Source organism: Lissotriton vulgaris, chromosome 1_1 (genome assembly GCF_964263255.1).
Source record: "Lissotriton vulgaris chromosome 1_1, aLisVul1.2, whole genome shotgun sequence".
Classification (NCBI taxonomy): domain Eukaryota; kingdom Metazoa; phylum Chordata; class Amphibia; order Caudata; family Salamandridae; genus Lissotriton; species Lissotriton vulgaris.
In genome coordinates, this window is record NC_141685.1 from 1,245,512,772 (window position 1) to 1,245,527,861 (window position 15,090).

General features: G+C 44.3%; 1 protein-coding gene across 1 annotated transcript in view; it reads left to right on the forward strand.

Annotated features, from left to right (window-relative positions):
* The window catches only part of DDR2 (discoidin domain receptor tyrosine kinase 2), a 631,189-nt gene that overhangs the window by 565,197 nt on the left and 50,902 nt on the right, over positions 1-15,090 (forward strand). The window contains exon 13 of the mRNA XM_086964525.1: positions 12,585-12,715. Coding sequence (XP_086820651.1) covers positions 12,585-12,715 — 131 coding nt within the window. The remainder of the gene's footprint in view (positions 1-12,584; positions 12,716-15,090) is intronic.

Below are 15,090 nucleotides of genomic sequence, written 5' to 3' on the forward strand. Positions count from 1 at the left end.
TGTTAAGATGTCCCTATTGCCAAAGGTGCTCTACCTCTTTCAAACCATCCCGGTCACCCCCCTTATAGGCATGATTAAAAAGCTGCAGGACACCAGACAGCACTATATCTGGGCTGGTAAACGCCCTCGGCTGAGGCGAGACCTGGTCACGCGGGTACTGGCGGAGGGGGGCTAGGCGTGCCTGACTGCAGCGATACATCCAGGCATCACAATTGCGATACCTCCTAGAATGGTGCCGACCAACTTCGGAGAAATACTGGCTATTCCAGGATAGGGCCATGGCGGGCATGCCACTTTGGAGAGTCTCCACTTTGGAGAGTTCCATTTCTTGAGCGCTCAGACAGGCCGGCTTACCTCAAAAAGTCACCCATCACCAGGTACTCCTCCAGGTGTGGGACAAAGTGGTGGTCTCCAGGGGCCTTACGTCCTTTCCGTCACCGATGACGCCCCTGCTAGATAACCCAGCATTCCCGCCAGGGATGGTCCCCGGTTCCTTCCCACAGTGGCGACAGATAGAGTGTTGTTCGGCAGGGCACTTATTTGATTTACAGGGCTTCATGAAGCTGGACACAATAAAGGATATGTATGCGATTGACAGACCGCAAAACTTCCAATACTTCCAGTTTAGGCACTGGCTTACCCACAAGGATACTATAACTCATGTGGGCCGCCATCTCACACCATACGAGAAATGGCTCCTCTCCAAAACCACAGATAAGCGGGCTATCACGGAACTGTATAAGCTACTGACCCCCCCGCCCGTGACTAGATCCGCGGGTCAGAAACGATGGGAGCGAGAGCTGGGGCACACGCTCCCAGACAAGGATTGGTGGACATCTTCTTTCGGGCGCATCACACAGCTCGAAACATGGCCAGCCGAGAATCGGCGGTCAAGGTGGCCTACTACTGGCACCTGACCCCTGAGAGGCTGCATCAGAGCAACCCTAGACGAGACCCTACATGCTGGAGGGAATGCGGGCACACGGGGACCATGCTTCACCTGCTATGGGAATGCGCAGAAGTGCAGGAATATTGGGAGGCGGTGCTTAAGGACATTGACTTGCACTTTGAGACGGAGATCCCCCGCTTCCCCGCATACGCGATCCTGGGCCTACCTAACAAACTCATGTTCCCACTCAAGTCACTGCGGGGGAAACAAATGGGGTTGGCAATGGGGCGGTGAGTCAACACATCCTCTCACTATGGGGCACCTCACGGAAACCCACACACACCGGGTGGCTCCTCAGGCTTTGGTATATAATGGGGATGGAAAGGATACAAGCCTCTCTCACACAAACATCAGACACCTTTCGAGAAACGTGGTTGCCACTGGTCTCCCTGTTAACCCAAGAATTTAATGAGCTCACATGCCCAAAATATCTAAAAGTCCTCAGACTGGCGGATGAGTTCCACAAGACACCGGGAGAGGAGAGAGGCAATGTTTAATTCGGGTCCGTGCGGCACCTAAACAGAACACACCGGAGGGGGGGTGAGGATGGGGGGGGACCAGGGGGGCTGGGGCAGTTGGGGTTAGGGTGGGCCTTGAGGGGGGTTTGGACACAGGACTTTCAATCAGCACCACCTTGATGGGTATTGCCCTCACTAGCATCCACGGACACATGGCATCTACCCCTAGGGATATGATCAATAACACATGTGCAGAAATGGGGATTGAAGGGCGCATACAATGCTGTGCTTGTCCAACTGTTACGTTGTATTGTCTCAATAAAAATACAAATAAATTTGATCAAAAAAAAATTATTTTTACACAGTGGTGTTTACACACCAAGTGAAGTGTGCACAACTTGTCAAGCCTCGATGCTTGTGATAACTTGGTATTAGTAACAAGGGTTGACAGCTCTTTGCAGCACCCTATTAAAATTCAAAAGGTTCAGAAGGAGTACAACAGGGGTGCACCCCTATTAATACATTTATTCCACAGAGGAAGGAGGTATAAAGATCTGGGTGGAGCTCACTCCAGCAGAAATACACCCGGAACACCGCAATTGCCAAGAACCAGGCGGCTCTGTGCTATATGAACTCTCACCATCGGGCAGTCATAGAGTAAAGGCCTAGGGAGCTGGGACAGGAGGGACCTGTGCCACTAGGGACAACAACCTAGAGCGAGTGTGTTAACCCTCTTCAGAGAACAGGTAACACTGGGTCACGAAGAGTAGGAAGCAGGGGCGGTTTTTCCATTAGGGCTGACTGGCTGCTCAGCTCTGACATTCTTATACATTTACATAAATGCATATTAAATAGATCAATTTATTTACAGATACGATCGTATCTCTAAATAAATTGATGTATTTAAGTCTGGACTGGCCTGTCTGTTTCAGGCTGCCTGTCCCACCCCACTATTAAGTAGGAGACGGAATGAAATGAAATGAAATGAAAACGGGATTTCTAGAGCGCATGGCTGCCCGGGGCGTCCCAGCGCTGGGATTGGACTAGCAACTGAGGGGGGGAAGCAGAAACGGGAAGGGAATAAACAGATTATTGTGGGAAAAGGTGGGTTTTGAGTAGCTTGCGAAATTTGTTGTGATTCGTTTCTGCGCGTAGATGGATAGGTAGGGCGTTCCACAATATTGCGGCTGCAACTGAGAAACGGCGTCCTCCAGTACGGGCTTTCTTAATTTTGTGTACTGTGGCCAAGTTGCCATGGGAGGAACGCAGAGACCTGTTGGGTTTATATGGGAAGAGCCTGGTTTTATGCAACGGGGGACCCTGACCTTGTAGAGCTTTGTGCGTTATACATAGGGCCTTGAATTTGACCCTTTCACGGATTGGGAGCCAGTGAAGGGTCTTCAATGCAGGTTTGGCTGATGTTCTGCGGGAGGTGCCTGTCAGAAGCCTAGCAGCGACATTTTGAGTTCTCTGCAGGATGTTCATAGTTGTTTCAGGGGCTGCCAGGAAGAGGGCATTGCCATAATCTAGTCTAGATGATATCAGCCCTTGTATTAGGAGCTTTTGAGAAGGTACAGGGAGCAGAGGGAGAATTTTCCTGGCTGAGCGGAGTAGGCCTACACAGGTACCTGCTGTTTTTTTGGCCTGGGTTTTAAGTGAAAGGTCCTGTTCTAGCCAGAAACCCAGACTTTTGAGCTCCGACTTAGGTTGGGGAAGGGTCCCTAGGCAAGATGGCCCCATTGCGCTGGGGAGGGGTGATGTTTGTGGTCCCAGTAGCATGAGCTCGGTTTTAGAACCGTTCAGTTTCAGTCTTGAATCACACATCCACTGATAGATCCCTTCAAGGCAGTCATGAAGGTTTTTGATTTGAACACTTTCTAGCGAAAATGAGACCACCATTTGGGTGTCATCAGCGTATGTGATGGTTTTTATCCCAAATGGGGTGACCACTTCCTCCAGGGGGGCCATGTAGGTGTTAAATAGTGTGGGGCTCAATGAAGAGCCCTGGGGGACCCCACACTGGAGGGGGAAAAAGTCGGATCGCTCATTACCTTCACAGACCTGAAAGGTTCTGTCTTTAAGGAAGGATGTGAGCCAGCGAAGTGCTGTGTTTCTTATTCCTAAGTTGGACAGTCGCTGTATCAGGATCTCGTGGTCAACCGTATCAAATGCAGCGCTTAGATCCAGTAGCACCGATCCCCCAGAATCCAAGATGCATCTGGCTTCCTCCACCACATGAAGAAGGGCGGTCTCGGTCCCCTGCCCAGGACGGAACCCAGTTTGAGAGGGGCGAAGAAGGTTGTTGGCTTCAAGAAAAGCCGATAGTTGTTGATTGACAACCTTCTCCGTGATCTTACTTATCCCTGGCAATAGGGAGATTGGGCGGAGATTGGAGAGGTCAAGTGGGTCGAGACCTGTTTTTTTTTTGTATGGCTTTCACTACTGCGTGTTTCCAGCTATGGGGGACCACTCCTCTGCTGAGGGAGGCGTTGATGAGATCGGTGGCCAGGTGTGAGATAGTGGGTCCCACTTGTTTGAGAATATGAATGGGGGCAGGATCATTTGGAGAGCCACTTTTCATCCCTGAGAGAGTTTTAAGAAATTCTTCTTTGGTCATCTGATCGAAACTGTCAAGGATAGGGCCATTCGTAGGACGCGCCGAGGTTTCTGCGGGGATTTTGTCAGATTTGGGGGGGAGGGTTTGAAGAATGGTAGTTATTTTGTTCTGAAAAAAAGATGCTATTTGATTGCATCTAGCAACAGAGGGTAACTGGGTAGGGGGGTTAGGAATTTTTAATAAGTTTTTAAAACTTTTGTAGGTCTCGCGGGACGAGTTAGAGGCGGATTTGATTTTTTCCTCATAGAAGGAGGCCTGAGCTGACTTTCGGGCTAGTGTATAGATATTCATTGATTTTTTATATTCTTCTTTGATAAGTGGGTCCCAGTTTTTCCTCCATTTGCGTTCTTGGACTTTGCAATTTTTCCGAAGAATCTTGAGTTCTTGGGAATACCAGGGGGATTTAAAAGAAGTGCATTTTTTCTTTAGATTTTTCTTGGGAGCGACTTGGTCTAAGGTTGAGGTAAGCCAGTTGTTAAATTTTTTATCTGCTTTGTTTGGGTCGGGATCAGCGGAAGGGGCAGAGTGGGTTAGTTTTTGCATCCAATTTTCGAATGATATTTTGGACCAAATTCTATCCTGTTGTCTGGGAGTGGGGATCTGGGGGGTGTCAGGAGTGATCTGCCAAATAAAAGGGATAAGGAAGTGATCTGACCATGGGAGGGGGTGTGGGTGAGAGACTTCTAGATTGTGGAGATTGGTGAAGAGTGGGTCTAAAAGATGTCCTTTGGAGTGAGTTGCTTCAGAGTTTTTGAGTTGGAGGTCGAATGCTTTTAATTCCGAGATTATATCTCCGGCAACTTTATCTTTATTGTCCTCAAAGTGGAGATTTAAGTCTCCTAGAAGGAGAAAGCTGGAGGTCGATGTGCCCGTGGAAATGGTGGCCTCTAGCAGTGAATTGACGAAATTTCCTAAGCTGGCGGGAGGACGATAGATGAGAAATCCCGAAAGGGTTTTATTGGGATTTATTTGGAGAGAAAAGTGGATATTTTCACAGTCCTCGATTCCTCCATTTTGTATCCTGCAGGTAAGAGTGTTTTTATAAACAATCGCTAACCCTCCTCCTTTACTCTTAGTTCTATTTTGGTATAGTATGAGGTAGCCTGTTGGTAGCCATGCAGAAAATCTACTTTCTTTAATGTGATGCACGATACAGGGCTTGCTGTTTTAAAGCCCTTCATTGCCATTGTGGCCTAGGGTTATATGACCTCTGTAGGCCAGTGATGCAATCAGCGTCAAAGTTTCGGGCGTCAGAGACTTCATCCCTGCGTGATATCAGACGTCTGTCATTCAAAGGCAAAGATCCCACCCTTTCGTTATAAGTGAAAGTGGATGCAAGCACGTCTGATACTGTGCCTTGTTCTCAGTAATGGTAAGTGTTTGCAAGCTAATGTTGTGTATTGTACATTATGCAGAGACCCCTCATCATGCTAACCTTCCCCACTGTGACACCCCACACCCTCCCTGCTCATCGCTCGTTCCTTTAGAAGTGGATTTGTGGCATTTGTTCCACCGTGAAATGGATCCAAATATCCAAGTCAAGCCCAAAGCGAGAGAGATGTGCTTACTCTGGAACAAGTGCTTACAGTGGCCAATTCTCTGATGTATAACATTAAAACTAACCCTGTCTTCATGCCCCTAAGTTAACCCTGATGCCAAAAACATGGATTGACTTTCAAACAATGAATGTTAAAAACGTCAAGGGAATGCATTTGAGCGATTTAGTTTCTCTCTTATTTCACTTGCTTTACTTAAACTTGCATTCCACAAGAGTTAGCTATTTTAAGAAATTGTTGTTTATCTGTATTTTTTTCTGTGCATACTTTTGAGGCTTGAGTTATGTCAGTTGTTTATGAGGGTCTTTGATTGAGCACGCAGGGGCTCAGGCTGAAGCCAAACAAAGTGCCTGTCAGTGGGATGGCCCCTCTGCAGAGCACACAGAACTATGTTTGTGTTTTCCATTTGCAACTGAAATTCCGTGGATATGTGTGTGAAGGGGGAACACAGATGTCAAAATATTTGCAAGGCAAAAGTAAGAGAAATTAAAGTGCTTAAATTTGAGGGAGTGCAGTGTATGTTGGGGCGGTGAATTGACAGATGGGAGGAGTTTATTCGGGGAAGACTGAAAAGAGGGTGCTGAAGAGGAACAAGAAGGGTTTGAAGAGGTGCAGATGGACAAGATATGCAGAGAAAAAGAGAATACATATCTAACTTAAAGAACACAAAACTCCTTTCACAGGCCTCAATGCTATTTAATTCACAGACTCACTATTTCAGAATTTAACATTTCCATTGTTAATTATTTATAAGAAATTCTTCGGGGTTGGCAGAGGGAGAGTCCTCCGCCCACAATACTTTAGAAAGTGGGGAGAGCGGGTCGGATGAGGAAAACCAACCTGATCATGATGGGGGGGGAGATAATTGATTCTAGCAGTCAGCGGCCTGCATGTGTTTGGTGTGTCCCATGCTTATACCTCACTGTGTTATACTCACGGATGAATATGTACCCCTATTGTGCCTTTCTATCTCTAATGCTGCTACCTGTACCGAGTATTACCAACCACATCTAAGGTATGCCCCTACATGCTGTATCATTGACGATTTGTTTTTGATGTTACAAAATGAAAAATAAAGTTAAAAAAAAAAATATATATATATATATATATATATATATATATATATATATATATATATATATATATTCCACAAAAAAAGTCCCCAGAGACAGGATCGCACTCCGCAGCAGATAAGTTTGACAAAACTCTTTTATTTAGGCATGTGACTTCCCTTCCCCGTACATTGTCTGCAGGCCTGACGCGTTTCGAAGCTTTTGCTTCTCTTCAGAGGCCGGTGCTCAGCAGGACATTCTGTGAGGCTCTCCAATCTCCCAGCTGGAATACTTCCAATCATCGCACAGCTTCCGGTGTGCCTCCATTAAGGGAATCCGTTTTTCATTGCATCGTGGGAATTGGAGTTTTTTAGCCTAATTTGCACCCTCCATTAGGTTTGTCCGCTGTGCCACAAATTCAGACATTCTTTAAAGCCCTCCGTTAGGCTCCCGGATGAGATTTCACATGCCTATAGTTTAAGGCTGCTGTGCCCATCGAAACGTGACGTTACACTTTCGCGAGACCATTCCTATGCTCTTTGGCGGTGCGTGTTCCTCGCGGCCTGGAAGCGCCGCGTATATAATCCACAAAAAAAGTCCCCAGAGACAGGATCGCACTCCGCAGCAGATACGTTTGACAAAACTCTTTTATTTAGGCATGTGACTTCCCTTCCCCGTACATTGTCTGCAGGCCTGACGCGTTTCGAAGCTTTTGCTTCTCTTCAGAGGCCGGTGCTCAGCAGGACATTCTGTGAGGCTCACCAATCTCCCAGCTGGAATACTTCCAATCATCGCACAGCTTCCGGTGTGCCTCCATTAAGGGAATCCGTTTTTCATTGCATCGTGGGAATTGGAGTTTTTTAGCCTAATTTGCACCCTCCAGGGAAGTCACATGCCTAAATAAAAGAGAAAAAAAGAATAATAAAAGAGTTTTGTCAAACTTATCTGCTGCGGAGTGCGATCCTGTCTCTGGGGACTTTTTTTGTGGATTATATACGCGGCGCTTCCAGGCCGCGAGGAACACGCACCGCCAAAGAGCATAAGAATGGTCTCGCGAAAGTGTAACGTCACGTTTCGATGGGCACAGCAGCTTTAAACTATAGGCATGTGAAATCTCATCCGGGAGCCTAACGGAGGGCTTTAAAGAATGTCTGAATTTGTGGCACAGCGGACAAACCTAATGGAGGGTGCAAATTAGGCTAAAAAACTCCAATTCCCACGATGCAATGAAAAACGGATTCCCTTAATGGAGGCACACCGGAAGCTGTGCGATGATTGGAAGTATTCCAGCTGGGAGATTGGAGAGCCTCACAGAATGTCCTGCTGAGCACCGGCCTCTGAAGAGAAGCAAAAGCTTCGAAACGCGTCAGGCCTGCAGACAATGTACGGGGAAGGGAAGTCACATGCCTAAATAAAAGAGTTTTGTCAAACTTATCTGCTGCGGAGTGCGATCCTGTCTCTGGGGACTTTTTTTGTGGATTATATATATATATATATATATATATATATATGAAACAATCCCTGCTGCCTCTCGCCCGGAGCCCAGTGCTGGAAACCGCTGCGCAGGAAGAAGAGAGGAGACCTCAGGTGCAGTGAGCAATGTTTTCTTTATTGTACCCTCGAGGAAGCGGCACACAGCATGACGTTTCGGCCTACACAGAGGCCTTGATCACATGACGCACGCTGGGAAAAAGGCAATTTTTAAAGTGCTAGTGCTCAGTGGAAGTACACTCCGATTGGTAGGTTTTTGGTCACGTGTTGCACTTATCATAGACACGGACAACAGACTATAAGTTTGCAGACATCATGGGATAATCCCCGAATAGCGCCATGTTATCATAGTCCATACTGTAACAATAAAGTGCAAATGCAATTACATAAATGTGTAAACAGAAAAAGATCACTGGATGAATCCAAAAATCAAAACTGATATTTGTTGTGCAAAGTGCAATGTGCGTCATGAGGATCAATCTCAATATATACACTATATACCCTGTACAAAAAGTCATGTATAACACCCCATTCATAGGCTAGTATCTACAAAATATATAAATAAATTCATAAATAATGTATCATAAATATATAAATATATATGTTAAAACCATGACTGTACAGTATATTGCAAATATATATACAAATAAACACAACATCATTGATGCGGGATGAGATCTCAAGTGAACAAGAATAATGTCATAAGTATTCATGTTATGGCCTTAATACCAAGATCGCAGCATCCCATTGTTAATGCACAAGTTTTGTTTACACATACGTATGGTACTGAGCTGGAAAGTTCACGGGCAGAGGAGATGTTGACCCCCCCTAAGGGGAGGGGAAACCATCGCAGCCTCTGCCCTGTGACCATCCCCTGTGCTCATGAATTGCCTGGATGGACCATACCTAAAACCAGATGTACATGTGTGACTAGTGAGAGATGAGAAAATTAACAAGTGCACTTATTTTTATGTGGTAATTTTCAAGTTTTTTTGTGACTCCGTGACATTGTTTTCTCCAACTCTTTCTCTGTAGAGCTTACTATATATATATATATATATATATTTATAAGACATTATTGTTGTTACTCGTTTATCTTAAACAGCTAACTCCCAGTAAAAAAGCCAATCATACTGACAGGCTTTAGGTGTATGTCAGTTGTTGTATTATTTATTTGGATAAAATTACATCTGAGAGAGATTTGGATAAAATTACATCTCAGAGAGAAACCGAAAGTACCAGTCAGGTGGCACACTATGGGAATCACAGAAATGTATTTAACATGGTCCTTTATTGAGAGACACCACTTTTTTCGTCTCACTTAAAGACCTGTCTGCACATATTTCTATATGACTGGTTACAGCCAGCATCTATGGGTGCTTCTCAAAGTCTAGTTAGAGCATATTTTTCCTAAGTGAATGCTGCATGCAGTTCAAGACACTGGGCAAGCATACATTTTAAAGGGTTAACTGTATAATTTACACATTACAATAACTGTTGAACATATTAATTCAGGAAGATATGGGGCCGTTTTAATATTTCAAGACTATACGTTCCCACTGCTTAACAAGCCTTGCTTTATCGCTACATTCATTTGCTTTAAAATACACCAATTGCCAATCTTTTTTTAATTTCTTTCTCAGGAGAGGGACTCACCTAGAACCCCAGGTTTGTCCATTGAATTTGTTCAGATCGCTCGTTATAAAAAAATCCTGGCCAACTTTTGTGCCTCACCACTTTCAAATGTCACCAGCCGCCACTGGTAGGCCACTTTCAAATGTCACCAGCCGCCACTTGTAGGAAGTGGGGATTAACAAAAAGAGCAACTACGAGACGTACTTAACATCACCCACTGAACATCGACAGATACAGAGTCAGGCTACTCCGCCAATGGAAATGGGGAAGGTACCTAAGAAATGAGCACAGGGTGCCACTGACCAAGGCAGAAGACCATAACAGGAGGAAGATCCTTGAGGAGAATTGAAGGAGACTGCCCAGCCTCGCCCAACACTGGCAGATATCATGTAGACAATCACAGCGTCCCGTGAAGGGCTAGAAACTAAATCGGTGGCATAGGCACCAACCTAAGTCTACCCAAGGACGACTACCGTTAATCGGTGGAAAGAGTGATGAACACGGGCGCACAATGTCTGATATTCCCATGGAGGTCGCTGAGCTATGCAAATCCTTATCAGAAATGGAAGGAAGAGTTTGGACCTTAGAAATAAGAGCAGAAGAAAGTGATGATCAATCCTGTGGGATTAACCTGCGTATAATTGGGGACCCGAAACAAGAGGAGGGAAACAATATGGTAAAGTTTCGGGAAAACTGTCTAAAGACAGAACGCTCCGGAAGGCCTATCCCCATTTTACGCACTAGAAAGGGCACACAAGACTCCCAGCCAGACCCCCCAAACTGGGTGCCCCACTGTGACTGATTGCTGCTCATCTGCTCCACTTCAGAGATCGGACCACATTCTATCACAAGCTCGCCAGAACAATAATTTACAAATCGGTAATAACAAAGTCATGGTGTTCTCGGATTTCACGAAGGAAGTGCAGAGACATCGGGCCATCTTTCTGTTGTTTCCAGCCAGACTTAGAGTTGTTATACCAGCTGGGACCCAATTCTTTGAAAATCCACAAGAAGCTTGGGCCTGGCTTGACACCGCCCGAGCCGTGGTTCAGGGGTAGACTCTCCAGGATTAACATCTCAGAAGAAACAAGCGGGTCCGGATAAAACCAGAACCCAATCCCGATCAAGGCTTGATAGGAAAGGTGCAGAATCCTCTGGGCGGTCGCAAAACGGAGCCAAGCGGATTCCAATCCCAAATCTACACAGAGCGACCACGAAGAGAGACAATTGGACTGTTCCCACAGATCTAGCTCCGCAGAGGACTCTTAGGCAGATCTTCCTAAAGACACTCCCAAGTCCATTGATCAGCTCATATAAACGAGGGAACGCTATGAGATAATGAGTAATGACATTCCTACTGTATCCTTCTTGGCAATGCATCCTGGGAATAAACACGGGAAATCAATGTTTTGGGACCGCTCACCCTTTTCTTGGTTCCCACTTAAAAGATAAGTATCAAACTTTCAATGAAGGAGCCGAGGGGAATACATTTTTTGTTGTAAAATGTGTGCAGGTTCATTAAACTGCGCAAAATGTATTAGCGAAACCAAAACCTCTTTTCTTGTGGAAACTGTGACTAATTACTATGCTGTAATAAATAACATGTTGGCGCATACTTATACATTGTTTACTCCATGCTGTTGTGCCATGTGTATTTGTGGTGAATAATGGACTGTAAACTGTACCAGAACACAAGGAGTTAAAGCCATGCAATGCTTCAAAATAACATGGAAGACACCTCATGACTATTAAGAGAGTTGTTTTTCTCTTTCAAATCTTTGTAACATGCATTACCTCCTCGTCCTGTCTCCCCGTCTTATTCCTTAACAGTGAGCAGCTAGTCTGCTCTACAGAAACCTATTACCTAGCCGAGCTTTTGCACTTCCCCCAACATGGCGTCACCAACATGTGACAAAGGGGGAAGTGCAGTAGAGAAACATCCTGAGAATACCAAAGAAAACAACCCGGAAACGAAACCATCACCCCAAAAAAATACAACACAGGGAGGGAGGGAAGGGCTCAGGAATGGGACGGGGAGACAAGGTCTCGGAGTAATGAATATTACCGGTGAGAAATCCGGGCATTATTTGAGACAGCAAGAAGTGTTTTCTCATGCTATTTAGGTAGTATAGTGGTAATGATGGGGAATTTGACCTTTGCACTGTAATAAAAAGTGTGTCAATGTGCGTTTATTAGTACTGTTGCTCTAACAAATGTGTCATTGGACCACATTTATTTTCACTGACATAGCATAAATAAATATGAGAAACTCCACCCACTGAAGCCTGTACCCTCCTAAACATTGCACCCATACCTCATGGTAATGGGCGATGGAACAGTTACAAAATTAAGCATTCCGATTCAATGTGCCTGATCACATTTTCTTAAATCCTATTGGCTTCTTGCTGATGCAGTGGGCAGCTGTTGACACAGTACTATTCTTTTGATGACTTTTATGAAATGCTTCCTGCAGTGTTTTCTGTTTTGAGGCTTTACGTTAACTGTCGCTCAAGGGTAATGTGAGCTTGTCATTTTTTTAAAAACATGTTTCTAACAAATCAGATTATTTTGTATCGGAAATATTGGTTACTTGTAATGTTACATTACAATATGGCCAAACAATTTTAACGCACCTGAAATCGCCTTCATTGCCATTACTTTTTTTGCTTCTCTCCTACAGATGTGGAAATATACTTCTGAAATAGTGGACCAGTATTCTATGTGTGTGATGGCTTGTTGTGAAGGATACATGTTTGCAGCACATTCTACAGTAGATGCAAACTTTGTGCTGCATTAAGGTTTTATATTGTCTCATTATTCTCCTAGGTTCATCTTTGTGAAGTAGAAGGCATGGCGGAGTTTCTGGGGAAGGAGTTCACAATGGAGGTCAGTTCCAGCAATCAGCCAGCCTTGGTAGCCGTGAAAATGCTGCGAGCAGATGCTAACAAGAACGCCAGGTCTGTCAATCGGATTGGGTCTTTGGGTTTGCAATCTCATAACTGTGATATCTCAATGAGGCCTGCAACTGCAATGCTGCATTGCCACGTGTGTGTGTGTGTGTGTGTGTGTATGAGACACTAACAGAGTGCAAGGCTGATGTCGGTGCTCTTGTATAGAGTTGCTACCTTTCTGAGAACAAAATAAAACAAGTTACTGACCAGTAACAATAGTCTTGAGCTTGAAGCTCTTCTAGATTCACGTGTTGTCCATTATGCTGCATGATCGTCAATTCACAAAAAGGCCTGGGGTATTCTATTCTATGGTTTTGGTAGAGCGCGACAGCTGCCCCAGCAATGAGGCGTAGCGGAAATGACATCACATGCCATTTGACCTTAACGTTCACTCACACTCACATGATTATACATACATAAAAAATCACATAAACACACACTATCTTACATAAACACACTCTTCCCAGCAAGCATGCACACAACATACATTTAAATGCATTTGTTACTCACCTCAGCTGCCAGGGAGGGTCATAATGCAGCTAATTGCACTCCATTTTTTATTACACTAATAGTGAATAATACTAAAAAAACACAAGGAGACTGGTGCCCCAACTGATGTCCATAAGGACGAACTTCCCTGTGTTGCTGGCAGTGATTTTGCAATCTCTGAGGCCAAGGGTCAAAAATATAGTGTCCGGGGTTGCAAAGAAAAAGCCAGGGGTCGCAGCTGCGACCCATAGCGACCCCTAAATGACGTCCACGTTATGCTGCCATCTATTAGTTAGACCCGGAAACCTCTTCTATTTTCCTTTTTTTTCCTCTTTGGGTGGCATTAGTTCAAGAGTGATGTTGACCTCATATGACATTGAATATAACCACACTATGCTTCACTATGTGATTACCAACTTTAGAATATGTTTTCTATCTATTCTTATGTTAAGCCACATTTGAGGGCAAAACTTTTAACAAGGATAATTATTGCATCTGACATCAGTGTTAGATTTTTTCAATGGCATTAATTTTCGCACCAAATAGCAGGCCACTCGTATTGAGAGTCCAATAACATTAAGTGAGGGTACACATAAATAAAATCATTAAGGGCTACTGATTACAATCAATGGCTACTCTTTCTACTTGAATATGTAACAGCGCAAGTCCTTTGCAAAGAAATCAAAAAAAGGTGTACAGTGTCTGAATGATTTACTTCAAATATCACTCCAAAAAAAGAGAGTTTCCCCAAACAGACCAGAAAGGACAGGGTGAAGTTAAGATACAAAAAAGTTTTTCCTTTCTGTGTCAATCACTTTAATGATCTGAACATTATATCTATTTATTATATGGACCAAACGAGAGACTTATATATAAAAATATTTCTAGCACGTGGAGGTGTATTGTTTTGGGTTTGTATTTTATTTATTAATATAAAGATTTTCTTTTTTTATATAAAATCAATACAGTTCATGAATTACAATTTTTAAAAAGATATCTGAATATACAATATTCATATACATTCCCAAATATCATAACATATTGCAAAAAAATCACATAATATACATAATGCAAATTACAATTAATACATTCAATAAAAAAACATCTTTTTGGTTCTTGTGTCGACGCGTTTCGGTGTTTTTCTTTAATGTGCTAACACCTTCCTCAGGACAGAACAATTAAAATCTTGAATCTGTTATTTTTACATGTGGCGTCTTGGTGTAACGGCCCACTCTGTGTGTTTTTGGAAGCTTCTTAATGACTTTTACACACCTTCCTGGGGGTTCCTTAAACTTATCCCCTTGTCTTAAGCACTTTATGTGTTGGGGTACTACTCATAACCCTCTGTAATGATGTACTTTGCGACTGTTAGGTACTAGGGGTCCTTATCGAATGCACCCCCACCTCGTGTCTTGCCTCCACCTCTTCTTTTCTTGTGGGGCTGATAGTGCCTGTATTTAAATCTTTAGTTCCGTCACTCGATCTGGCTTCAGTCTTTCCCTTATCTCTTATCTACCCACACCTTTTCCACCACACCAGAACCAGACTCTTCAGCGCAAGCTTACCAATTTTATCTGGGGGGGGGGGGGGCGCAGGCCACGTTTTTCTAATAAAATACTTATGCTACCTCGGGAAAGAGGGGGGTTGGATTGCTCTAATTTAATGGAGTAATACTGGGCCTCACATCTTTGTTTTATTTCCGAATGGGTCGCAGGGGAGAGTGAGAAGGTTTGGTTCCATATGGACAGGGCAGTGGCTTGTAGACCTATGTGGGACCTCACTTGGCTCTCACACTCTCACTGCTCGCAATTCACATTTTCCACCTGCCTTGCACCCACACTGCTTCCAAATCCTGGTCCGAAGGGGAGTGTCGGACGCTTCGGGATCTCTTC